The sequence below is a fragment of the Drosophila ananassae genome, chromosome 3R (assembly GCF_017639315.1).
Source record: "Drosophila ananassae strain 14024-0371.13 chromosome 3R, ASM1763931v2, whole genome shotgun sequence".
NCBI classification, from domain to species: domain Eukaryota; kingdom Metazoa; phylum Arthropoda; class Insecta; order Diptera; family Drosophilidae; genus Drosophila; species Drosophila ananassae.
Genome location: NC_057930.1, coordinates 21,459,354 through 21,484,001, shown reverse-complemented (window position 1 = coordinate 21,484,001; position 24,648 = coordinate 21,459,354). Strand labels below are relative to the sequence as shown.

The following is a 24,648-nucleotide window of genomic DNA, read 5'->3' as shown; positions in this document are numbered from 1 at the left end:
GGAGGATCGTCAAAGTGACTGCGACCCCTACGGATACACACACACCATATACATAAAATAGCGTTACCCTGGTCCGGCATTATGCCCAATCATCTCAACGGCCGCTTACAGCTGCTCCCCGATCCGAGATCCCAGATCCCCGATCTTCATACCCCCATTCCAGTCCATTGTCCTCGTCTTCCGTTGCGACTTGGTGTCATAAAAGTTTATGGCTGCCAGGAAAAGTAACGAAACATTCAAACTTTTTCTGCTGTTAACGAAGCCTCTGGGTTATCGTATCCGATCCCGATCCCTATTCCAAACCCGATCCGTGATCAATTCCCAGTGACCGTTGTATGTCTCTATTAGCGGCGACAATGGCGGACGATGTGCAGCATCCAGCGGAGAGGGACTGCAAAAGATAATAAATTTTATACCATATACGTCATACATAAAAGAATGTAAAAGAAGAATTGCAGTGAGAAAAAATATTCTAAAAAATAAGAGTTAAGTTATTACAACTGTCCCGCCATAACAAGACATTTTTATAACATTTTTTAATAAATAAATATTAAAGAGAAATTAAATATTAAATAGTCTTATTCAGTCTAATAAAACTATTAGCTAAGAAATACTTTGCCTTATTTTATTTACAAATTACAGTGTTAAGATAAAATCCAAAGGGGGTTGTCAGTTTGTTCAATCAAGCTGTTTTTTAAAAGGAAACCCTCTGATCTGAACTCCGCTCCTCTAACCGACTCAGCTCCGTCTCATTGTGTACACATCTTTGAGTTTTATATATTTATTGCTGTGAAAAAATGTTAATTCTTGACGTTATACTTTTATTTGACTTTTACATTTCGATCTTCTCGCCCTGAGATCTTCATCCGACCATACATAGTTGACTCTTTCGATTGGCCATCCCATATAGCCATATACAATATATTCGAGTTGGTAAATTGGTTGATTCGCTTCAGTCGTCTACTATGTATTAATTGGTCGGCGGCAGTAAACCGAAAAGCAAGTACCATAAATCAATCGGTGAAAGATATTTGGAGAGGAAAATAAAACGGGAGTGGTTATTAGAATAAAAAGTAAGGAACAGTTTTAAAATTAAGGCTAAAGTTTGGTGACAATTTTGGTAATCAAAGTTAAAAGACTAAAAAACAAGAGACTAAAAGAATAATATATTAAAAATTAGAAGAAATTATTAAAGATGATTATAGTCTATAAGTTCTAGTCTATAAGCATCAAAATTTCATCTAGCAATATAATTTTATTAAAAAAGTAAATCACTAAAACATCCGGTTATTGTTTTCTGGCCAAAACTTTTGATTTTCAAGTTCAGATCGAATGGAATCGGAATGGAAATCCAAGCCCCCGGAGACAGTTTGTGCCTATTGTGTGCGGGTGTTTGATTAACACGATCTCCACTAGTGGACGGACCAAAAAGCGACACTTTTATTAGCAATGCACTAATTAAACTCCGCGTCGTCCGCGTTTGTCACTCGATGCAAATGAATCGCTGCTCTGTGGAGCAGAAGATCATAAAAGCCGCTAAAAGGTGTGGGCGAGAAAAAAGAAAACCAAATCGAAATCCCCCGAAAAAAAAATTCTGCGTTTTGTTTTCAGTTAGATTTGTTGATTGTATTGATTAGAGCCGTGGCCGAGCTCGCATTTCGTTGCTGGCCTGGCGAGGGTGTAATTAATCACAACACTCAAGTTCGTCACTTGACCAAAGTGCTAAACACGCTAATAAAACAAATTTACATAGACAACAGACAGACAGAAATGCCCAAAAATCAATACGAAATTGAATCAGAGTGACGTTAAAATGGGTCGTAAAACTTGTAGTTTTTTATATAATACTATTTCGGTCAATGTTTTTCCAAGTCTAGATATTTTTCCATACATTTATATCTACTAAGGTAAACATAAGTTTCAGATTCCATACCAATATAGTTTTGAAATATTATTTTAGTTATTTCTATAATATAAGACCATTTAAGATGTTTTATAAATTATATTTTCAGTAAAATCTTCTCATTGTACTGCCGCATCATTAATATACCATTAAAACACATTAGTTAGTAACTAAAAATGGTGTAACTTTCACCGGAAGTAAGATTCTCCCATTTTAAATAAGCCGCCATTATGGCCGGCATTTTAAAGGTGCTTGATATGGCACTCATGTAATGTGATGCATATGGAGCGCGACCCACTTTCTGCATAGCGTCACAACATTAAATAAAGGTTTTCTGCCTTGAAAAAAGGTCAAATTCTCGGCTGTATAAATATTTCTCTATAAATGTGTGATAGTGATTAACTGCAATCAATATAACAGATGTTAAAACCTACTTAACAGTGGTTATCGATAACTGCCAATGGGGTCATACCTAATACCAGTGTTGCAAAGCGTACATATATCGATATACTGATAGCTTTCATCACTATCGCTGAGTTTTGTTTGTCATTCAACAAGAAATTTGTAAATTACCAATTTCCTTCTCAAAACCCTTCGAAATCCATAAACGTATAACAAAATGGTGAGTAGCTGGAGCAATATAGCTTCTGGATTATAAAAAATATCTATTCCTTACAGTATCAGCAATCCCTGAAAGTGCAGCCCTCGGAGGTGACGGTGCTGAAAGCCACCGGCAAGGTGGGATTGCCTTCGGAGCCCAACTGCTTGAACCAACTGGCCCATGTCCACCGTCTACGGGATTCGGAGATGAACTATAACGAGCACCAGTTCATGCTCAACATGGAATTGATGCGCAACCGCGAGGGACTCTGCGTTCCCCTGAAGATGGGCATGGAACGCTTTGCCGCTCGTCAAATGGGCCGTCTGCCCTTCCTTCCTTCCAGGTGGGTTATATTTTTAGGTATAGGTGGGATGTTATTGTTGTAGTAGCTTGTTTAGACTTGAAACTAGGCCACTCCATGGAAAAAACATATTTCCCACCAGCTTTATTGCCCCCTTTAGTAGTAAAAAAGACTCCCATCTTATACTAGCAGATAATGAATTTATTTTTCTAATTACTTCTCAATCTTTTCCAGCAACTTGATGGACGACGTTCTGACTGGCCGCTTGGACAGCATTGGTTTCGAGGACTTCATGAACCTGCCCGAAAACAGCGAGCAAATGCGCCAGCCCCATGCCGTGGTCGAGAAATCCTTCGGCATTTACTAATAAATACCACTATATACTTTTAGTTTCTTAAAAATACTTTGCATGCTCAATGCACACATTCTAACAAACCAATAAAATTGTGGCCTGGCTAAATGATAATTAAGCGTTGTGATTTCTTTGAGCCAAATTTATTTTCGTATTTTATTTGTTTTACTCCACATTCAATATTTAACTAGTTCGTTAAACTTATACATTTTATTCAAACAAATCTAAAATCTAGATGAAATATTGGCAGAAAGGATTGTACTGAGGAGATTCGTTAAAAAATAGTTCATTCAAAATAATTTGTTTTATAAATAAAAACATAAAAAGTTTTGTATTGTAAAATGGACGAATTCGTTTCGTAAAATTAGGCTTAGACTTAGGAAAATTGGATCATAAACGGAGGGCGTATTTAAAATATACAAAAAATTGCATATATACAAATAAGATATTCAAAATGAATAATGAAAATAATAGATTTAACATTTCTTATTCTTCATATTGATTTTTCACTTCGATTGCTTGCGAAATGTAATTTTTAAGAGTGATGTTAGGCAAAGATACATTTTGAATATTTTTTCTATACGCAACAAGGCAAAAATTGCAATGGTTTAAGGTTAGATTTTTGTAGAAAGTGTCTCGTATTTAGTAGATCCAGTTAACGGGCACCCACTGCTCCTCGTGGCTCATTTGGTCGAGGGTCTCCACCACCTGCCGGAAGGTCTCATCGAAGTCCTCATTCACGATGACCATGTCGAAGTATTTCTCGTACTTCCGCTGGACGAAGCTGCTCTCCTCGACGGTGGCAATCAGGTCGTCATCCTGTTGGGAATAACGATACAAATCGAATGTGTTAAGCAATGTCTGGGTATTCAGGCAGAGGTCTAAAATGGCTACTAAGGTGGCCTAAGTGCACGAAGCAGATGCGTGATATTTGAAGCTTTTAGGACATATTTTTTTCCAATCTTAAGGCTTATAATGTTACCTCATAGAGCGATGCTAGGGACTCGAGCGTACGGGCGCGTCTTGAGCTGAATCTTATGGAACTTTGACGATCAAACTGTGGAATACGTGCTCGGATTAAAGGAGTGTCTAATCTAAAGGGTTTAACTAAAACATACAGAGAGATTTCTATTGGAGCCAGTGGCTCTACGATCGGCATAGATGGTCTTGAGCTGATCCATGCCGGGAGCTGCTATAAATATAACAAATGGCATCAATTCCTGGCTGTTGTGCAGGATCTTCAGGGCATTGGGTGCACAGTCCAGGATGCACATTCGTCCGCTATTGATCACATCCTTGATGGACTGCAAATGTGTGCCATAGAGGTTACCATTGTGTTCGCCATACTCCAGGAATTCGTTCTGTTTGACGGCCTCCTCCATTTCCTCCCGGTCCATGAACCAATAGCTGACACCATTCTCCTCCAAGGCGCGTTTCGGGCGACTGGTATCTGAAATAATACATTTTTTTTAGAAGAAATTCAAAGAAATAGAGGCTTTTATATCTTACGTGGAATGACAGCTCCAAACTTGTCCACATCGCTGTTAATTAGACGCGTTTTAAGGGTCCTTCTTCCGACACCGGAAACGCCAATAAGAACCAGAGTTTTCCTGCGGAAAGGTGGCATTCGGGTGACCTCCTCGTAGAGCAATAGTTCCGCCTTGTCGAACTCGCAATTGGCCACCGATCGGTACATGGTCTTTCGTTTCCTCTTTGAGATCTAAAATTATGATTATGGTTAGATTAAGGAGTTGAGGTGGAGATTAGGGACTCACCCTCGTGCCACAGATGCCAATTTTGTGAACATAATCGGCTTCAGGTGCCACAAAAGCTTTGCGTCTCTCCTCGAGTTCCTGGGAAGGGATTAGACCAATTTTGTCCGATTCGGCAGTTATGTTCTTGGCCTGCCACCAGTTGGGATCTTTGACATTGATAATCTTGAATTAAGATAAAGGATTTAATTAAAAAAAATGATATTATATTTTATAAAATTTTAAAACTTACTTGCAAAATGTCTCCCGATTTGAAGGGTAAGCCAATATCCCTGCATGGCAGGAGAGAGTCCTCGGAGGGATTGTATGTGAACAGGGCACGCATATAACACTATTAATTATAAAAAATGTAATTATTTTTATAAAATAAAGATTAATTTTGATAGCTAGGCCAAGATTTACTTACTTAGTTGCAATTGATTCAAGAATTTTAAGGGATTTTGGTCTAAGATTGACTAATATTGAATGAATTAGAATTTGTTTTTAATTCTAAAAGCATTTAAAAACTAAAAGACTTTAAAATAGAGTTTTAATTTAAGTCGTTTAAGGTCTTATTAACTTTTTTCGACAGAAAATCTTGGAAATAAAAACAAAAATAGAAGTATATTATGCAATAAAGAACTAACTTTTTAGGTAAAATTTATTAAAAATAAAACATTTCCTGGCTAATAATAAAAACATGCAAGCAAGCAGCCATCTCTTGGAAGAATTCTTCTAACCAAAAATCAAGCAAACATCAAACTTACCGTTAGTTTCTTTCCCGTTTCGAGACCCGCGATGCCATTCTGTTTTACCTGACCCCCACTCACAGTATATCGACCATTCTTGATCTCCTCATCCACATTGGGTCCAATCTTCAGAGTTAGATTCTCCTTGGCCCGGGACACCTCCACCTGGAGCTCATCGGGTGATCGTACTGGAGTGCCATTCACTTCCAGGATAACATCGCCCACATGAAGCATATTCTGCTTGTCGATGACACCTCCGGCCAGAATTCTGGCCACCACCAGTTGCTTGTACTCGTCCAGTTCCACTGTTAGTCCTAGGGGTTTGCTAGGATCTCGGCGCAGGCCGACCATCTTGATGGTCTCCACTGGCATCTTGCTGTTGAGAATGTCGTCCGTGTACAGATAGCCGCCCGATTGGCGTTGGCTGGCGATCTCGAGTTTGGAGGTGGATCCGCCGGCAGCTTTCAGTCGTTGTTCGTAGAGGGCTCCTATCTCATCATGGGCACGCAAAAGGGCCTGAAATTTAAATGAAAGATCAGCATAATTGGCATAGAATGGAAATAAATAAACAAAAGGGCTAAAGAATTTATTGAAGTGCAGAGGACAGGAAGCCCCTTATATACTTACTCGAAAATGTGGTTGGGCGAGAAGCTTGGCTAATTCCCGCGACTCTAGACGCCTCGAGGGTGAAAACTTTCTTATAATATCGTCACAGATCGGTTTATTATTCAGATGAGCGGGCAGGAACAGAGGCACCGGCTGCGGTTCTGTTGGATTCAACTAAAATGAAGAATAATCATTAAAAAAATATGCGAAAATGAAGAGCTGGTCATGTACATCTAATTAAATTCTGGATTTTGTCTGGGGCGTGCCTGCCCTAGGTCAAGTCTTTTTCATTTAATTGAGTAAGTGAGTGCGTTAATTGAAGCTTCTTTTTATGGTTTTTTTTTTTTTGGTCAGCCTCCTCCCTTTTGGCTCTCAGTTTCCCCCATTTAACCCCAAAGTGAACTCTGCTCTATTGTATTCTTGCCACAGAGACAAGGAAATACTTGGAGTCTTAGGTCAAAAATTAGGTCGCTTGCCATTTGGATTTGGGTCGGTAGAAAAGTGAATTTTCTGCTTTAATTGCTACATAATTTCATCTTCCGGAATCTTTTGTTGCTTTTGCAATTATTTGGAATCTCTCCTCTCTCCGGGTTTTCCGCCCACGCCTGGGAAAGTCATCTGTGAGTCAACAACTCATGCAATATTTATTTATGTGTATTTGGATGTGGGTGGAAATGGCTTTTTTCCATTCTTTTACTATCTAGTCTCTGGAAATTAATGAGAAATACTATCTCTAGAGAATTTTGATAAGCGAAAGGTAAAGAAAATGCATTAATTATAGTAATGTTGTTCTGGGAAAATGGTCTATTTGTTGAGATTGTAAAAGAATGCGGAGAAACTTGCATTTATTTACTAAGTAACTAACTAACTACCAACTAATTATAATGAAATATATTCCTGATTTAAGCTCAACCCCTTTTTTTTAGATTATATATCCAATCGAAAGATACAATTTCCTTTCTGTTCTTTCCCTCTTTTCTTCAAGATAGATACAATTTCCGTGTGAAAACCGTTTGTGGAAGCCCTAGAAGGCTAAAAAAATAAAATGTGTTGGTAATCCCCACCCATTTGTCTCACACACCCACAATTCTGTTATTGATACTTTTAAACATAGGGCTTTCACCTCCACTCAACAAAAATAAGGTGTCTTCTTCATGACGACGTCAAGTGGATGTATCTCAAAAATAATGTATCTCTTGAATGCCACAACAGGTGTTTACTAATTAAGCCAACCGTTAATTAGACGCACAAATACGTAAACAACAATGGAATCTGTTTCTTTTTATTTCAATTTTTAAGAGACGTGCGAAGGCTAAATTTGGTTTATGAAATAAACCGAAAAATATGTCCAAATTATAATATCAAGTTATGCATTTTAATGGCCTTTTGCAAGCTTATTACATTCTTTAATTACTTTATCTATTTGGCCATTTGTCTTTTGCTTAATTTTTATACATTTTTTTTGTTATTTTTTTTTTTTTTTTGGAGCCACTCCCAAACCGTTCGCGAGCGGTTCAAGCCAAGAGCGTAAGCTGGAGAGCCTCTCTTTTTTTTTTTTGTTATTTTTTTTTTTCAATTTGTTTTGGGGTTTGAGAGTTGCTTCGAGTTTCGTAGTGTGGAGTTTTGGGTTTTTGGGAAATGCCAAAACATGGCCAAGACTGTGTTGGCCAGGTTACACAATGTGGGGTTAAAACGGTTCTCGGCGACTACGTCATCAATTGAAGCTCCCGTAAAGCTTTCGTATCGAGGTAACCAAGGCAGTAACACAACACAATAATAACTGTTCCAGTTTTTCCTTTTCCACTAAATTATTGATCTGCCAAGTTAACACTTTTTATTGGTAATATTATTTGATTTAAATTTGAAGAAGCGTTTGCAGAGAGCAAACGAAAACGCTGGGGAGAGAGCCAGGGAGAGACTCAACTAACTGTTGCATATGCCGCCCCGTTTAAGCCACGCTCACACACACACTCACACACACACCTAGACACTTAATGCTCAGTCAATCGAAAAAACCGAAACGCGCGTTTTGAAACCGGAATGGCCAACCTCACCTTAGCACTGCTCGAAAGTATCTGAACTGACTCACAAGTATCTGAAAGCCAGCAGCGAGAGTTAGTGAGCGAGTTAGGGCTAGCTGTTGTGCTATCTCGCTCACTCTACCTTCCACTCTCGCTCGCCGACTTGCCGTGTGTCGGTGTGTGTGTGTGTGTGCAGGGGGAAAAAGCTCAGCACGAGACCAGTTACAACTGTACACATTTAACAGTGGCTTAAATGCTAAACTTAACTTAACAGCGGCTTGCTCTCTTACTGTTAAGAGAATGTTAATGAAAAGGAGGTTTTAATGTGGGTACATTATGCTGGGTTTGTAATTATTGCTGGTTTATGTTAATTATTAAAAATATGTATCTAAATATTCTTTTTAAAATAAATAATTCTTTTTAATATTTTAAAGAATTTATTGTCTCTCTTGCTAGGTATAATATATTTTTTAAGTAAAATTTGCATTTAGTTTAAGTTCTGGTTCATTAGGTTGACTCTTGGTTTGAAGAAACTACACTTTAGAGGTCATGAAACGCACTGAAGTATGAAGTATTGTGAAGATTTGACAATTTTAATAAGAAGTTTTGTGTAGTAATATTTTCTTGATCAGAGATAGGCCACAGTTCATATTGATTGGATTATACTTTTAAAATTGATGAAATGATGTTTCGGAAAAACGTCCGAACCCCTTGTAATCAAAATTTATTTTGAAGATTTTTGTCTGGCTTTGGGTTTTAGAATTATTTACATTCTATAGTCTAGAATCTATACCTAAAAGCTATTAAAATTACAAGAATTTATAGTTTTTCACAATCTATCTTAGCAAGAACTTTGGCTTACGGAGCGTATGAGTAATAAATATCAAGAGCCTTATCAAGAGCAGACTTTTAGAGGCTCGTGACTACATTTTATTAATAATGTAACTCAATTTATGTTTAATACCTAAAAAATATGTTAATTTCCAAGATGTTTGATGTCTTTTAACAGAATCTTGGCTTAAAGCCGCTCTTCTCTCTGTTATGCTCTGCCCAAAGCTTTTAGCCACTCTCTCTCTCTTTAGGCCAATGTCCACTCTCTACCAACCGCAGCTGCATTAGTAGGCCAACAAGTTAAGCGCTTTTTGTGCATCGTTTTCCAACTCAGGCAGCATAAAAAAAAAGCATTCGACTCTGGCATGTGTTATTTATATTTACTCTGGTAAAAATTGTTAACAATAAACCGGTTTTCTTATTCACACAGGTATTCATTCGTACCACGACACACCACTTCTTTGGGGCGTTGATGCCCAAAAGAGTTGACACGGCTTTTGGCTTATTTTATGTAATCTACATAAAATCGGAGGGGGAGTGTCCAAAGGAGCGGTGACGAAAGAAAAACTTGACGGTGGAAAATGTAAGTGACATTTCATATTTTCTTATCTCGTGACTTGTGGGTTTAATTACTTTCACTGCCTTTCTCAACGGCCACAGACCGCAGCACAAAAAACCCATCGAAAGGCCCTCCTGCCAAGGAAAATGTTGGAAAATGTTGGATTCTAATTATCGCCGTCACGCGATGTCGTTTTCCATTACAGAGTTACGGAGTTTTAGCTTGTTTTGTTTTCTGCAATGCCTTATTTAAGGCTTAAATAAGTTGAGAGTTGGCTTATTAGAGAGCAGACTTTATACACAGTCAAGAAATATTAAATATTTTTGTTTGAAGAGCATCAAGAGTTCCCCTAGACTTATTATTCGCCAAAAATTCCCTCATTGTTTTTATAGTTTTCTCGCGTGTTTGCCGCCTAATAACCACAAATATTTACATACTATTTGATTAAGTTACAAACAATTATGCAGACTTTCTGTTCCCAATAAAACTCGAAAGAGGCGTTAAAGCCAAGTAAACATTTCGGGCCAAGTCTCTTCTTTTATTATATCATGATGATCTAATGAAATCTCTCCCCATCTCTGCATTAAGGCCAACTCATCTGCCTTGGTAAGACAATAGGGGTCAAGTTTAGTGCAAAAAAAGCAAGTGTTAATGGGCTATAATAATTGCCATAAAAGACAAAAGAGATGGAAAGCAATTGAAGTGGCTATGAGCCAACATAGCCGACAAAATCATTCGCTATTATTTTTCCCCAAGATGGAAGGGTTTGGCGTATGAGTGGGGTATAGGATTTTTTTTTGCGTTTGGAAAATCTGGCCCAAGGAAAATGATGTAATAAAGAAAGCACACACTCTCACACACACACACACCCCATCACCCTAAACCAGGAAAATTCTATCTAAACCGAAAATCAGCATGCAATGCCATCAATAAAGTAAACAAAGATTGCGACTGTGTAGGTGCGAGAGTGTGAATGGAAAATGTGGAAAAATTACAATACATATATGAACAATTTTCTTATTGAGCAGATGCTCGAGTGCAAATAAGTGGGTCAGAAATTGTACTCGATATATTTTTTGCATCTTTACTATATGTTCTGGTCTACTTACCATCAGTTCCTTGTGGGGTGTGGCGGGATTACTCCGTAGTAGGCCCTTGAGGAAAATCTCATCATGGTCAGACAAATCCGTTGAGTTACGAAAGGCGGCTTTAGAAAAAAAAATAAACAGGCAAAAAGAGAAAAGTGTTTGAGATAAGAGAGAAGTCGTAAAAAACCAATCGAAAAAACAGACTAAATGACAATCGTTTTGGCAGCTTAATGTACTGTTACGAGTTTCATGGACGTTCTTAGAGGTTTATTAAGGGGGTTTTAAGGTAGGAAAGTCTAAAAATTGTCAGTATCTTTCATTTCTTTATAATGTTTTTTGACCTATTCTTAGTATAATGATGTCTTTTTAAGATAAACAGGTTTCTTAAGAACACAAAAAACAGAAGAAGTACTCGGAATACCCAGTATTACTAACTTGTGTGTCTATTATTACTTTATTTATAGCTTTGATTGCAATATTTGCACCATAAACTTATGAGAATCCTTCATAAAATTTCTAAAAAACCGCCTTGACAGTTACCATTATCAGACGTATCCTCCTCGCCATTCACTTTATTGTTGCTGGCCAAGAGCTCAACTTTATCCTGACGGGCAGCCCGACGCGACCTAGCGCTCCAACGCACCATCCTGGCGCCAAAACAGGAGGAGCAAGGGGTGGCCGGAAAGGGGTTGATGAAGAAGTGGCCGAAACTCCCAAACAGACACTGGGAGTTGGCCGAAAAACAATGACCTGTAACGTAACACCAAGGCCAAAGGCAAAAAAAAGGAAACCTTTATGTTTTGGCCATATGTTTGTGCACACAAAAAATTGGCTTCGAGTTATAATCACTTGTTGTTATTAGTATAAACACACGGAACCATACGAAAACAACAAAAACAACAACCAGCGAGCGGAAGAATGCGAAAAAAGAGCCACTCTACGAGCGAAGAAACAACCGTCAGCGGCGCGAGAGATTCTCCAAGTGAGAAACGCCATAGTTTCATGCTCCCCACAGAATAAAAGCTTCCAATTGGAGAAGCTTTTATGTTTCGTTTCAAATTAACCCTATAAATATCTTTCCTGAAGAAAAGGATAAAATAATATATGTTTAAGTAACAATTTCTCCTAAAATAAAGGATACAATTTCGTATTCCGTTTTATTGAAAAAATTTTGTTTACAGTTAAAGAAATGATTTATACCCCACTACAAAATTTACAATTTTTAAATTTCTTAAATGTTATATTTATATTTTAAAATGAAATAGAGCGGATAAATAATATTAAATAGTTTTCTATTAAAAAGTTCATATAAGTACATTTTATTTTCGGTTAAAACTTAGATCCGCCAACTATCAGATACTTTTGTTATCGATATTTATTATTGGCCAGATAAAGCTTTCTCTTATGTTACTGTAGATACAAAGATACATTTTAAGCAAGTTGGCAGCTCCTTTTAAACCGTCGTTTCTGATTTTTATGTTCAAAAAGAACTATGTATATTCCTAAATTTTAAAATTATTTGAAGTTTTTTGGCTATACTTTGTTCTTTTTGCAATGAGAAAATAGTTTCTTGTTTTATTCCATTTATCAGACATATACAACATTTCAAGATCGTAATATTTTAACTAAATACATTTCAAGACATTTTTGAAACACATAGACTGCTATTATTTACTCTAAATACTCTTACTATGTTTTATTTTTAGGAAACAAAAGACAAATCACCTTTCAAACATTTTTATAGTCCGTTATGAAATGAATCCATAAATAAATTATGAATTATTTAATTTGATGGCAAAGTAAATTACGTGCTTAACTGGATCCTCTCTTGCTGGCTCTTTAAATTAAATCAAAATATTGCACCCACGGCGAAGAGCTTTCTCTAAAAAACAGTCTCCTCTAGCCACCTGTAAGAGAAATGGCCAAATATATAATACCAGGCCTGCATCTGGCCAAACTTCAGTCACAATTCGACTTCGGTTCCGTGCGGTACAAGATTGCGGTTTTCCTCAACCAAAAACCCGACTTAGTTTTCCCAAATACACGTTGAGAAACAAATCGGTGAAACACATAACTTTGAAAACCAACAAACGATAAACTGGAAATGAGGCAGAAAATGCTTAGCCCGGGGGAAAATTTAAATTGGCAAACGGGTTTCACAGTCAAGGTCGTGGCTTCCGCCCAGCGACGACGACGCCGCCGGCGGTTATCAGTGCGAAATTTCGTTTTGAATCCACAAATACTCTTGGCCAGCATCCTAATGGTTGTGATTATGTCTATATCATCGTTGGATGCTCGGGGCATTGGTAATTTCTCCAATTTTATTTGTCAACTTGGCTATTGATTGGGTGCGTGCTCCGCCTCCGCCTGCGCCCCGGGTCCGTCTCCGCCTCCAATCCGTTCCGGCCAGGTCCACCACGAATTTATTTTTTGGCATGCGCATGCGCGCGCATTGGGTGTGAAAGTTGTCGATCTGTTATATAACGTAGCCAAGTGGGGAGATTCAACTGGGGGCCAAAGTGGTCGGGTTGCGTTTGTGTCGCGGCGCCCGCCCCGAAAAGAAAAAAAAAAAAAAAAGAGTGTGCATTGAACCCCACAATGACAGTTGCTGAAATTTTCCTGACCCGCTCTCGAGATGATAAATTTACTTTCTAAACGCTGCACCACCTCAGCTGCTGTCCAGATACAGATACACTCGCACAGATACAAACCGAGATGATGATTGAGATACATAGAGACTAGCCGCATGCGGACTATCTGTTATAGCCATATCTCGAGATCGCATCTTGCATTTGGCCAACACGCGTCTCTTGCCCAATCGCCTGAGTTACGATCTGGTGCGGCACGGCTCCGGGCCATTGCTGCCAATCCAAAAAACATGATGCAAACGCATTTCGTTTATCCGCCACAATGTGGCACATAGGCCGTAGAGGGCGTAGATACGAGTTGGTGGGGTCTCTTTTCTATTTCTAGGTGGGTTATGAATGATGTTTTCCGTTTTGTTTTTTGCCAAAAATGTATAAGAACATAAGATATTATGTCCCACATCGAACCATCTATAAACTTTTCGAAAAATAACCATTATTATAACCCATTTGCTTTGAAATATTAACAAATATAATGTATCTCACAATGGTATTGCGTTTCCTGGGATAATCTTAACATTTCGTGACTAGTTTCCATCTGAAGGCTTTTCTAAAAACTATAATCGAACCACTGAAATCTTGGCCTTTCAAATTTTCAACTTTTCCTTGAAATATCATTTTTATAAGGGCAAATTTGAGATATTTTTTTGGGGGGTTTTCAAAGCAATTCAAGTGGATAACGTGGGATTAAGTATCGACTATTTCACCTACTCCCCCATTGGCACAACGCCCGTGCCGCAATTTTTGTGCGTGATTGGGTATCCAGTAAGCAAAAAAAATAGATATACTTGTATATTGCTGCAACCGGCAGTCAATGGCTAATTTTGGGTTGACGTGAGCGGTTCCTATTTGGGTCAACGCGTTAATTAGTCTCCTTGTTAATTACACATACGGCTCTCTCACACCCAGTTTATGTGTGCCTGCTTTGCAGACAATGATGGAATAATCAGCAGCGGCACTAACTTCACTCGCCACCGACGCTCGACCTCCGGATCGGTGACTGGAGCAGCAGCAGCAGCAGCAGCAACACCAGCGAATTGCATGCAAGATGCACGTTTCTATCGGAATCCCAACAGGCCGGTGCACAAGATCTGGACGAATAGTGAGTGTGCCAAGTATTTCCTATGTCTCGACGGCGAGGTGTTCGAGTTCAAGTGCTCCGAGGGTCTTCTGTTCGATGTGGTGCGCCAGATCTGTGACTTTAAGGCTAATGTGGATAATTGCGATGTAAGCGCGGAAACTCCGGCTCCCAAACCTCTTCTGGAAATGGCCGACTGTGCAGATGAGTATCAGTTGGGGTGTGCCGATGGCACCTGCCTGCCGCAGGAGTACTTCTGCGACGGATCCGTGGACTGTCCCGATGGCTCAGATGAAGGTTGGTGCGATGTGGAGCACGATCCTAATGCGGCTGGAGCCTGTGATCCGAGAAACTGCCAGTTGCCGCACTGTTTCTGCTCGAAAGACGGCACTCAGATACCCGGAAATGTTCCAGCGCAGAGTGTCCCCCAGATGATTCTGCTGACCTTCGATGATGCCATCAATCACGATAATTGGGAGTTGTTCTCCAAGGTCTTGTTTACCCAGAATCGAAGAAACCCGAATGGATGTCCCATCAAAGGAACATTCTATGTCTCACATCCGTTTACCAATTACCAGTACGTCCAGAAGCTATGGAATGATGGTCACGAGATTGCAGTGCACTCAGTTACGTAAGTTATTTGAATATAGTTCTAGGAATACAAGTTAATATTGATCATTGTAGCCATCGTGGTCCAGAGATGTGGTGGTCCAAGAACGCGACGATCGAAGACTGGTTTGATGAGATGGTGGGCCAGGCCAACATCATCAATAAGTTTGCCGGAGTAAGAATGGAGGAGATCCGTGGAATGCGTGTTCCTTTCCTTCGAGTCGGTTGGAATCGCCAGTTCCTCATGATGAAGGAGTTTGGATTCGTTTACGATGCCTCCATGGTGGCTCCTCACTCTAACCCACCTCTTTGGCCATATACCCTGGACTACAAGATGCCCCACAGTTGCACTGGAATGAACCAGAACTGCCCGTCGAGAAGTTATCCTGGCATCTGGGAGTTGGTGATGAACCAGTTGGAGGCAGGTGACTATATGTGTGGCATGGTGGACAGCTGCCCGCCGCACTTCAACGGGGAGGACGTGTACAGGATGCTGACCCACAACTTCAAGAGGCACTACTTGAGCAATCGAGCTCCATTTGGGTTGTACTTCCATTCCACATGGTTTAAAAAGATAGATTATCTTAATGCATTCCTGGTGAGACAACAATCAAGTTTCCTATAATTTTTAAGAATTTATTTAATATGGTTTCTTGATTTTTAAGAAATTCCTTGACGACCTGCAGAAACTGCCGGATGTTCACTTTGTAACAAACCAGCAAGCCATTGAGTGGATGCGTCATCCCACGCCCAGCAACCAGCTGCATCAGTTCGAGTCCTGGCACTGCAAGCCCAAGGATCTGGATCCCCATGAAAGAGTGTGTAGCCTTCCTAATGTGTGCAAGGTACGGAGTCGTGTACTTCAAGAGGACCGCTACTTTTACACGTGCATGGAGTGTCCTGCCCAGTATCCCTGGATACGAAATGAGTTCGGTTTGGACTAAGGTGATAGCACAGGATAATTTAGAATACCCTCGATGGACAAGACAATTAGACATCTATTCGTGTTATGTCCTTTGAGTGCTGAAAAATGTAGTGTAACTAGACTTAAGAATAATTTATATACATGTCTCCGCTAAATATATTTAAACCGAATTCCACAATTGCTTTGTACTTAGTCTAGACCTGGATCTAATCCCGCTAAGCTCTTATTGCGTTATGAACGGGTTGGCGATGCTCTCCACTCCATCCTGTGGACAAATGAGCACCAAAGCTGTGCCTCGACACACAACCAGTCCTAGACTTCTGGTGGAATCTTCGGTGAGCTTGTAGGGTTCATCTGAGTCGCGGAGATACTCCACTGTGTTATCCAGGACGAGGTTTAGCAAAGCATCGTATCCTTTCAGAATGCCGGATGCCTCGCGGCCGCCCGCGAATTTGACGCGTATCTGTTTCTCGAGATACTTGGAGAGGTCCAGAATGGACTCCTTGCGGCGCTTCTCCTTGCCATCGTTGTTGCCGCCAATCTAAAAATGGAGTTTAATTTTGGCTAATTTATTAATTTAATAAACAAATTACCTTTTTATCTGCCATTCTACTTTATTTTTTTTTGTTAAATGCCGGCAGCGCTGAGCAAAAATCTATCGATGGTTTCATTAGAGGTGACACTTTTCAAAGGTAATTTAGTTTTAGATAAAATAGTTTATTTTTTTAAACAGATAAGCTCAGCAAACAAGGTTTATTCTTTTTAGGTTTATATAATTGCATTAATACTTCTAATTTGTTTATTTTAGCTTACTTTATTTCATTATTTTTTGTAAAACAATATCGATATCGCGGCATGTAACTTCGATTGCACGATCTTTCATCCCTGGTCGTGACTTACACTCCATTTTGTTTTCTCACGACGCTCACGTTGCAGAACATTTTTTCAGTACAAAAATTTGCAATTTTGTACCAATTAATCGAGCGTTTTAGTAAATTAAAGTGTTTTAAAATAAACTTGAAGCTATGGGACGCAAGAAGAAGAAGGCCTCAAAGCCCTGGTGCTGGTATCCTTTTCAAAAACAATGAGCAAAGTTTTTTTTCCCTCACGGCATGTGCCGCTGCCTGGGAGGCAAACGAGAAAATTTGTATCTACACATACACCCAAATTTATATAATGGGAATCGGGGGGGCAAAATATATACATTTGTGTCTTGGCATTTTCCTTAACTCCCTACTAGGTACTGCAACCGTGAGTTCGACGATGAGAAGATCCTTGTGCAGCACCAGAAGGCGAAGCACTTCAAGTGCCACATCTGCCACAAGAAGTTGTACACCGGCCCGGGACTGTCCATTCACTGTATGCAGGTCCACAAGGAGACTGTTGACAAGGTACCCAACTCCCTGCCAAACCGCTCAAACATTGAGATCGAGATCTTTGGAATGGATGGCATCCCCGCGGAGGACCTCAGGGATCACGAGAAGCAGAAGAACGGCGGCAAGTCCGATTCGGATGACGATGAGCCGGTGGCCAAGAAGAAAGTCGACTGTGAGTGGTCTTTGGTAGATGCCAAAGAATGCCCTTTACGTATAATTCCTTTTCAGACACGATGAACGTGCCGCCCCCCATGATGATGCCGCCTAATTTGATGCCACCGCATATGCTGGGACAGTACGGCATGGGAATGATGCCGCATATGCCGCCACTGCCTCCGTATCCGGTGCCAATGATGCCGCATATGATGCCGCCACGACCACTTTTTCCGGCCGCCATGGCCACCACCTCAGCAGCGGCGGCAGCAGCGGCAGCGCATCACCACCACGCCGCGGCCATGGCCCAGCAGAAGCCTACATTTCCAGCTTACAGGTGGGCATTGCACCAAGGGAGTGAACTATATATTGTAGATTGTGAAAATATAGTTTCTCCCTTCGAATCGGCCTTGAAAGAAAGATCCTTGGGAGGAGGGGACATCTTTCAAGGCCACAGACCCTTTTGTTCTTCACTAAGCATTGATTTTTTATTCCCCCATGTAGTAATGCAACCATAAGTGCTCCGCCCACCACCAACCATGCTGGTGGCGTACCTGGCGCACCACCAAGTGGCCCGCCAGATGCCCAGCAACCACCGCAACAGGGTCGTCCTCCAGTTCCGCCAGGCGGAGCACCCGGTGCTCCAGCGGCCGCTGTAACGACAAAAATTATGCACCCGACAGATGATGCGAGTCTGGAAGAGCTGCGCGCCCGGCAACCCAAATATCAGCTGCGCTTAGCGGCTGCCGTCTCTGCCATCGCGAATTCCCAGAAGAGCAAGAGCCCGAGCAATAACGGTGGCTCCTCAGCATCCATGCCTGCGACTCCACCGCCACCATCGTTAGCGGGGATCTCACCGACGGGCAGCAGCAACAGCAGCGGTATGGCGTCCGCAAACGCGATTGCCGTGTCTACAGCCATTTCGAAGGCCCAGGAAGTGAGTTCTTATCATAGTTATAGAAACCATAGTCAATATAAATGAGCAGACCGCGACAGAAACGACTTAAAGACGCTGACATGACTTTGAGATGCGAAAAGCAGCCAACAAGAACTACTCTGACTGAAATCGGACTTGTAAAAAAGACAATTTGCCCAATTTCTAAACGAAAAAAAAACAAATTTAAAAATAAAACACTGCTCTGACTCAAATCCGTTTGCATTTTGCATTCTTAAAGAATTCCATTTTACCTTAACTGGACAATTTTTTAACGTTCACGGATATTTGTTATAAATGCGTCTATATTTTTTGTTTATTTTCTGGTAAACAAAAAATGACGCAAAATTACGTTCAAACTGACTACGTCGTACGAGAAACAAACAGAAAATATTATATAATTAACAAAATGGAATTAATTACAAGAAAAGAAATCACTTTTTTAGCATATAGTATGATATATGTCTGTATAATTTTTTAATTAAACAAAAGAAAAAAAAAATTAATGGCAACAAAAAAAAAAAACGAAACGGCGGTTTTCACTTTAACCAATAGAGGTGCTTTTCTGAAAAAGCTACAGAACATCCATAAAGAATTCGCAAAAATCGGCCAGTGGGGAAACTTTACACATTCTTGGTCCCACACAGCCTTAATTCCTAAATAACAATTTTATAAATGGGGACCATATCTTCCGTTTTTTGAGTTTGCATTTAGAGAGTCACCATAAAGTGTGGTTTAAAAAAGGTTTAATTTTGAATTAAAGTAATTATTTTTAGAGAATAAAAAAGTCAATTAATCTTTTAAAAAGCTTAGATATTTGTTTAAAAAATTTCTTTTAAGACTTATGATCTAATTACTTATGATTTTAATTGTAATTAGCTGGAGATCTTAGACTTTCCTAAGCAATTTAATTTTTAGTTACGCTTTTAAATTGTTTAAAATTGTTAATCGAATAAAATTGGCCAAGAATTTGTGAATATATTTTATTTCACTTTCAACTAGTTAGAGGGTTGACTTAAATTGAGGTTTCTGAACGACAATAATCTCATTTTGTTTGTCGTTTTAATTTAATTTTATACATTGTTCTAAAAATAGGGCATGACTGTCCCATGTCTTTTTAATTTAATTAAAAACAAACTCCAGAAAAGTCGAGAATTCTTTAAGAATGGAAACTTTTTGAAGAAACTATCATACAGTATTTACTTCCCCCACCCAGTGGAACGCTAGATGTTTACAATCGATTCCAAAAATTCTTTTGCAGACCGCCGCTCTAGTGGCCGTGGCTCAGGCTCAGGTGGCACAGGCCCAGGCGCATGCCCACGCCCACGCGCAAGCTCAGGCCCAGGCCCAGGCCGTGGTCCAGGCGCAGGTGCAGGCGGCTCATGTGGCCCAGGCTGTGGCAGCCCAGCAACAGGCGGCGCAGCATCAACAGGCCCAGGCAGTGCATCAGCAGCAGGCGCAGGCAGTGCAGCAACATCAGCAGCAGCAACAGGCAGCGCAACAAGCGGCACAGCATCAGCAGGCGAAGCAACTGGAGGAACTGAACCGGGCGGTGATGATCCAGCGTTTTCAGGCCGTTCGCCAGCCGGCAAATCCTGGCGCTGCGGCAGCGGCTGCAGCTGCCGCAGCCGTCGGCATGGTAAGTCTCTAATCCTGTGATGCTGCGCAAGCAATGCCAACAACCAACCGAGAAAAAAAAAACAAAACCATCTTGACCTAACAAATCGAATCGAATCGAATCCCAAAGTGCCTGAGAGTCTCAATTTAAGAATGAAATAATGGCAAGAGAACCAACCGATCTTGTTGCCCCAGGGGTGGTGCTAAATAGCCAACGTCAGTATATTTTAGTGGGTTAACCCCATGAGATGATTTAGTTTAGAGCTTCGCCATCATCATAGCATCACTGCAGATCATGCCAATTGTCCTCTAGTGGCAGTATTTAGCCAAGCTTCAACGGGGTCCCCCATACCAATACTAAATCCGGGCTTAAGCCAAGCTAGTCCCACCCTACACTCGCAAAACTAATCCTAATTTTCTGCAGTTGGAATCGTTTGCAAGGACCTTCCTAATGTGTTTGAAACCTCTCATTTGTAAAAACTGATCACCAAAGCTGTAAACTACAAAGGTCTAAAGCTCAAAGCTTTTTTTTTTATTATGTGGCTAACACGATTTTGTAATTAAAAAGTGCTATTTTTCAAAAATTTCTTCCCTATAACGATCATCCAGAAACTCTCTGATCATTTATGCTTTAGTTTCTGATCTTTTCAAACACATTACAAAATGGGCAAATGATTTCAACTGCTTCTACTAATTAATCTTACACTATTACAATACCTTGAGAAATTTTTTAAGCTTCTTAAATCTAAAAACAAATCAAAAAAATATGTTAAAGTTACCATTACAATTGCAGTACAGTGCAGAAGTTCAGTGTTGATAAGCAAATGAGAGTTGCAGGGTCCCCGAACAGTGTTACAGTATGTATTGTTTTTATACAAAAAAAAAAAGTTTATTATCTACCCGATCCTCTTCACCATCCGAGAACAACCTTATCACTTATATCCCCCCGTTACCCTAGAAAAAAAAAGTACAAGAAAAATTAACAATTACACCTGCGATATGAAAAAGTGCGAAATGCAAAAAGATAAGTAAAAGCCAAAAAACTCAATAATCATTTTACTTAGTCGTACTTATGCAAGTAATTATGTAGTCTAAGCAAGTACCTACTCTCCTATCTCTCTCAACTGTCACATCCATGCGTATATAATCCATATGATAATACCCATATTCCCCCCAAGAAAGTTCCTAGTACGTACTGCCTTGCAAGTAAAAAAAAAAAAAAAACAATCAGTATCAGTATTAATGAGAATGAGAGAAAAGTCGTGAGTTTTAACTATTTTGCAAGCCATGTAAGTACATTTCAATAATTTCTATTACCAAAAAAAAAAACAAAGAAAAAAATACATCAATTACTTTGAATTTGTCGTAATGGTTGCTGCGTTGGTTGGTTTAATTGATTGATTGATGATTGATTGATTGATTGATTGGTTGATTGATTAATTCATATCCACAAAATATACACACGAGTTAAGTAAGACAACACACCGCATTGATATGTCTCTCTCTCTATATCTCTATTCTATCTATCTCTATTATCTCGAGAACTCCACCAAAAAAAAAAAAAAGAACTAAAACTATTACCATAAGCATAATATCTAAATGTTATTTGATCTGTAAATTGTACTATCATATCAGTGTTTTATGTTCTTCGAGTCATGCATCCCTCCTCATGTGTCTTAATACACAGATCTTGCCCTTCATAACCTTCCTCATACTAACACTCACCTCATCCGGTCAATTGCGCAGTACATATTTGCTTTTTCAAGGTAGAGGGCTATCGGTTGGACACACTATTATTATTTTTTTTTTCATTTCCAACCGCCAAGCTTGCCACAGCCATGCTCTAAAACCCACAATCCATCCAACCATCGATCCATCCTTCACAAAACTCAAAACTCACTCTTAGCCAAGTTTTTGAAACTAACTTCTAACTGAAAGATATTGGAACTTGAACTCGACTCTGTGCCTCCGGTTAGTAAATCATTTTACTATTAATTTCTCTTAAGTGCGAATACGATTAATTTGTTAATGTTGCTCCAATTTGAAATTGATATGCAACTCAATTAAGATACGAAACCTTTAGTGGGTTTGAAATGCAATGCAATTCCCTCACACCTTCCACAACACCATCGTCGTCGTCAGTTCAGTTTCCGAATTGTAAGTACTTTTCTTTTTAAATCAACAAATTATTTATTTTACGAATAAAAAAATAATATTGTTTTTGCCGTGGTTTAAAGAGAAGATGTTGTCTCTTACCGCTCTACTCCATATTCTACTTTATATTCTTGTCTCTGCTCTATCATACATTTGTAATGCGATGCAACAAAAAAACAAAAAAAATAAAATTATAATTATAAACAAACGTTTTCCACCCACAACAAATCAAACCAAAAATACACACAAACACACACACACACCTCTTATCCATCTATTGAATAAGTACGCAAAAACCAACTTATTAATATTTTAAATGAAAAAAAAAACCAAAAACAAACATAATTAATAACAAACTTAGCTAATTTTGTGTACAATGGCTTTAATATAGACCAAGAAAAGCTACCACCACGAGAATTAATCCGATCTCAATTCCACGCTCTTCTATATCTTTCTCTCCACATCCGATCCGCCACTCCAGATGCCGATGCAGCCCATGCAACTGATGCAGCCGATGCTGAGACCCGCAGTCGCCATCGGACCCCATGGAGCGCTTATTGGAGGGAACATGCTGAGGGCAGCCGCTGCCCCTGGACTGCCCGGCGTTCCGGCAGGTAAGTGAATAATTTTTCATTAAAAAAATATACTATTAATGTTATTTTCATAGGTTTACTGCCAATGCAAGCAATAGGTCTGCCAGGGCTACCTGGCACTCTACCCGCTGGAGCCATGCCCATGCACGGAATGGGAGTAATGCTGCCGGGTCATCCGAACATGCTGCAGATGATGCAGCCACGATTCAGATGATGTTTGCCGGCAGCGCCGGGCTTGTTGCAAACGCCACCGGTTTCAGCCGCAGTGGCAGCTGCAGCAGCAGCGGCAGCAGCAGCAGCAGTCCAGCCAGCCACTCACCTGCAACCGCATCCTCAACGGCCCTTTTCAAGGCCAACAGCCGGAATACCGACGCAAGCGCCACTCTTGAGTCTGCCGCTGCAGCTGCCGCTGCTTTTTCACGAGTGAGGGACGTGCAGGCAAGGATCAAGCTTAAATCGGCAAAAAAAAAAGCAAGCAGCCAACTGACAAAAGCCCCAAGCCAACAGTGCACCCAGCAAGCAAGTTGTTTTTAAAAACTCCAAACAAAAGTCAAGTTCTTTTTCAATGTATGACAGTTTTTTGAGACACACCACACCTACGCCCAAGCTCACGCCAACGCCAAACGCCCACAACAGCAACACCACAACACAAGAACAACACACACACCATGCCTGTTAAATCAGTGAATGCGGTATATATGTGTATATATAGTACATATGTATTTCATTCGATTGCACTTCATCTTAGCTTTTGTTCCAAAACCAAACTGTTTAGTTTCCCCTAATCCGAATTTGTCAATGTGCGTGCAAACCTTCACATCTCTTTGGATATATATTATGTATATAATATATATATCTGATTTGTGCTCTTTCTATAACCCAATATAACACACTGCGCAGAGACACACACACACACACTACTAACATTATCCATCTGAAGCTATTTTGATGTGCTGTGTAGATCTCTATCCTCTATCTGTATATCTATATATCTGTATAATCAGCAAATTAATGGTTGACACTTAATCTATACAAACTGTTCCTTCTTTTTTTTGTGTTTTTTTGTTTCATTTAGTGAGTATATATTATAAACATACCCAGCACCCACTTAACACACACCTACACACACTCACATGTTATTTGATTATGTCTCCTCCTTCAAAAAGAAATGAAAACTGAAAGAAAATCTTTGACAACAAAAATCACATAAAAACAAAAAAAGAAATGCCAATACCAAAAAGAAAACCTGAACAGCTCAAAGATCTGGGTATGTTGACAATCGCCATAAGCAGCATATTTGTAATGTTTTTGTGTTATTCGTGCGTAATTTATAGTTTTGATCCTTACTGTCCTTGCTGTCCATATTGTTATCCGAAGCACACAAAACTCACAAGTCTTGAGATCAGGCCCCCATGTTGCATAGACCTTCGCGATCAGTTCTGGTTGATCAAAAAGTAAGTTCTCTCTTTCTATGCATAGTATATTTAAAAATTTAAAAATGCAATATATATTTATACATATATATTATCAATGCCAACAAATATTCAATATTCTTTTGTATCGTTTCTGTTCCTTTGGTCCATCCTTATATATATTTGTGTACAATGTATATTCGGTGTTTGTGTATCAACGCGAGACTACAGATCAGAGCAGGTATCTACATTCAATTTCTTTTTCTTTTATATTTATTATTGTATGCCTATAAAATACTATCTATCCTAAGTCATTTGGTTATGGTATGGTTGGTACTAAAAAACAACATAAACTACAAACAATTACAAAATATATATCCTCATCCCCTG

At 39.6% G+C, this 24,648-nt stretch overlaps 5 protein-coding genes across 7 annotated transcripts; 3 read left to right on the top strand and 2 right to left on the bottom strand.

Moving 5' to 3' along the window:
* The first annotated feature begins 2,373 nt into the window (after positions 1–2,373).
* Positions 2,374–3,271, top strand: LOC6498168 (proteasome maturation protein). Its single transcript, XM_001962186.4, has 3 exons — positions 2,374–2,525; positions 2,582–2,847; positions 3,040–3,271. Exons 1-3 carry the CDS (start codon positions 2,523–2,525, stop codon positions 3,170–3,172), a joined length of 402 nt encoding a protein of 133 aa, XP_001962222.1. The 5' UTR covers positions 2,374–2,522; the 3' UTR covers positions 3,173–3,271.
* Positions 3,272–3,284: 13 nt separating this feature from the next.
* Positions 3,285–11,752, bottom strand: LOC6497370 (protein PALS2). 3 transcript variants are annotated; one of them, XM_001962187.4, is made up of 10 exons: positions 11,303–11,750; positions 10,784–10,881; positions 6,285–6,437; positions 5,676–6,173; positions 5,162–5,260; positions 4,933–5,094; positions 4,667–4,877; positions 4,276–4,607; positions 4,140–4,214; positions 3,285–3,976 (listed from the first exon to the last, which is right to left on the bottom strand). In XM_001962187.4, exons 1-10 carry the CDS (start codon positions 11,406–11,408, stop codon positions 3,800–3,802), a joined length of 1,911 nt encoding a protein of 636 aa, XP_001962223.1. In that variant the 5' UTR covers positions 11,409–11,750; the 3' UTR covers positions 3,285–3,799. The 3 variants fall into 3 exon arrangements, with proteins under 3 accessions (XP_001962223.1, XP_032307459.1, XP_014761673.1); XM_032451568.2 differs by lacking the exon at positions 4,140–4,214 and having other exon boundaries at positions 11,303–11,752; XM_014906187.3 differs by lacking the exons at positions 10,784–10,881; positions 11,303–11,750 and adding an exon at positions 8,318–8,366.
* A 974-nt stretch (positions 11,753–12,726) lies between these two features.
* On the top strand, positions 12,727–16,055 carry LOC6498169 (chitin deacetylase 1). Its single transcript, XM_001962188.4, has 4 exons — positions 12,727–13,068; positions 14,339–15,116; positions 15,170–15,692; positions 15,760–16,055. The coding sequence occupies exons 1-4, from the start codon at positions 12,867–12,869 to the stop codon at positions 16,036–16,038; spliced, it is 1,782 nt and encodes a 593-aa protein (XP_001962224.2). The 5' UTR covers positions 12,727–12,866; the 3' UTR covers positions 16,039–16,055.
* A 93-nt stretch (positions 16,056–16,148) lies between these two features.
* LOC6497369 (U6 snRNA-associated Sm-like protein LSm7) lies at positions 16,149–16,730 on the bottom strand. The gene is made up of 2 exons (XM_001962189.4): positions 16,613–16,730; positions 16,149–16,560 (listed from the first exon to the last, which is right to left on the bottom strand). The coding sequence occupies exons 1-2, from the start codon at positions 16,625–16,627 to the stop codon at positions 16,243–16,245; spliced, it is 333 nt and encodes a 110-aa protein (XP_001962225.1). The 5' UTR covers positions 16,628–16,730; the 3' UTR covers positions 16,149–16,242.
* Positions 16,731–16,887: 157 nt separating this feature from the next.
* Positions 16,888–23,172, top strand: LOC6498170 (BUB3-interacting and GLEBS motif-containing protein ZNF207). The gene is made up of 7 exons (XM_001962190.4): positions 16,888–17,085; positions 17,260–17,567; positions 17,624–17,885; positions 18,053–18,485; positions 19,744–20,121; positions 22,735–22,867; positions 22,921–23,172. The coding sequence occupies exons 1-7, from the start codon at positions 17,045–17,047 to the stop codon at positions 23,058–23,060; spliced, it is 1,695 nt and encodes a 564-aa protein (XP_001962226.3). The 5' UTR covers positions 16,888–17,044; the 3' UTR covers positions 23,061–23,172.
* The last annotated feature ends 1,476 nt before the right edge of the window (positions 23,173–24,648 follow it).

Coding starts and splice junctions, on each gene's coding strand:
- LOC6498168 (XM_001962186.4), top strand. Junction 2,848..3,039: donor CTGCCCTTCCTTCCTTCCAG/GTGGGTTATATT, acceptor AATCTTTTCCAG/CAACTTGATGGACGACGTTC.
- LOC6497370 (XM_001962187.4), bottom strand. CDS start 11,408: ATGGTGCGTTGGAGCGCTAGGTCGCGTCGGGCTGCCCGTCAGGATAAA. Junction 10,882..11,302: donor GGAGGATACGTCTGATAATG/GTAACTGTCAAG, acceptor TTTTTTCTAAAG/CCGCCTTTCGTAACTCAACG. Junction 4,608..4,666: donor GTTTGGAGCTGTCATTCCAC/GTAAGATATAAA, acceptor GTATTATTTCAG/ATACCAGTCGCCCGAAACGC.
- LOC6498169 (XM_001962188.4), top strand. CDS start 12,867: ATGAGGCAGAAAATGCTTAGCCCGGGGGAAAATTTAAATTGGCAAACG. Junction 13,069..14,338: donor GTTGGATGCTCGGGGCATTG/GTAATTTCTCCA, acceptor CCTGCTTTGCAG/ACAATGATGGAATAATCAGC. Junction 15,693..15,759: donor ATTATCTTAATGCATTCCTG/GTGAGACAACAA, acceptor TTGATTTTTAAG/AAATTCCTTGACGACCTGCA.
- LOC6498170 (XM_001962190.4), top strand. CDS start 17,045: ATGGGACGCAAGAAGAAGAAGGCCTCAAAGCCCTGGTGCTG. Junction 17,568..17,623: donor GGCCAAGAAGAAAGTCGACT/GTGAGTGGTCTT, acceptor ATTCCTTTTCAG/ACACGATGAACGTGCCGCCC. Junction 20,122..22,734: donor CTGCCGCAGCCGTCGGCATG/GTAAGTCTCTAA, acceptor CCGCCACTCCAG/ATGCCGATGCAGCCCATGCA.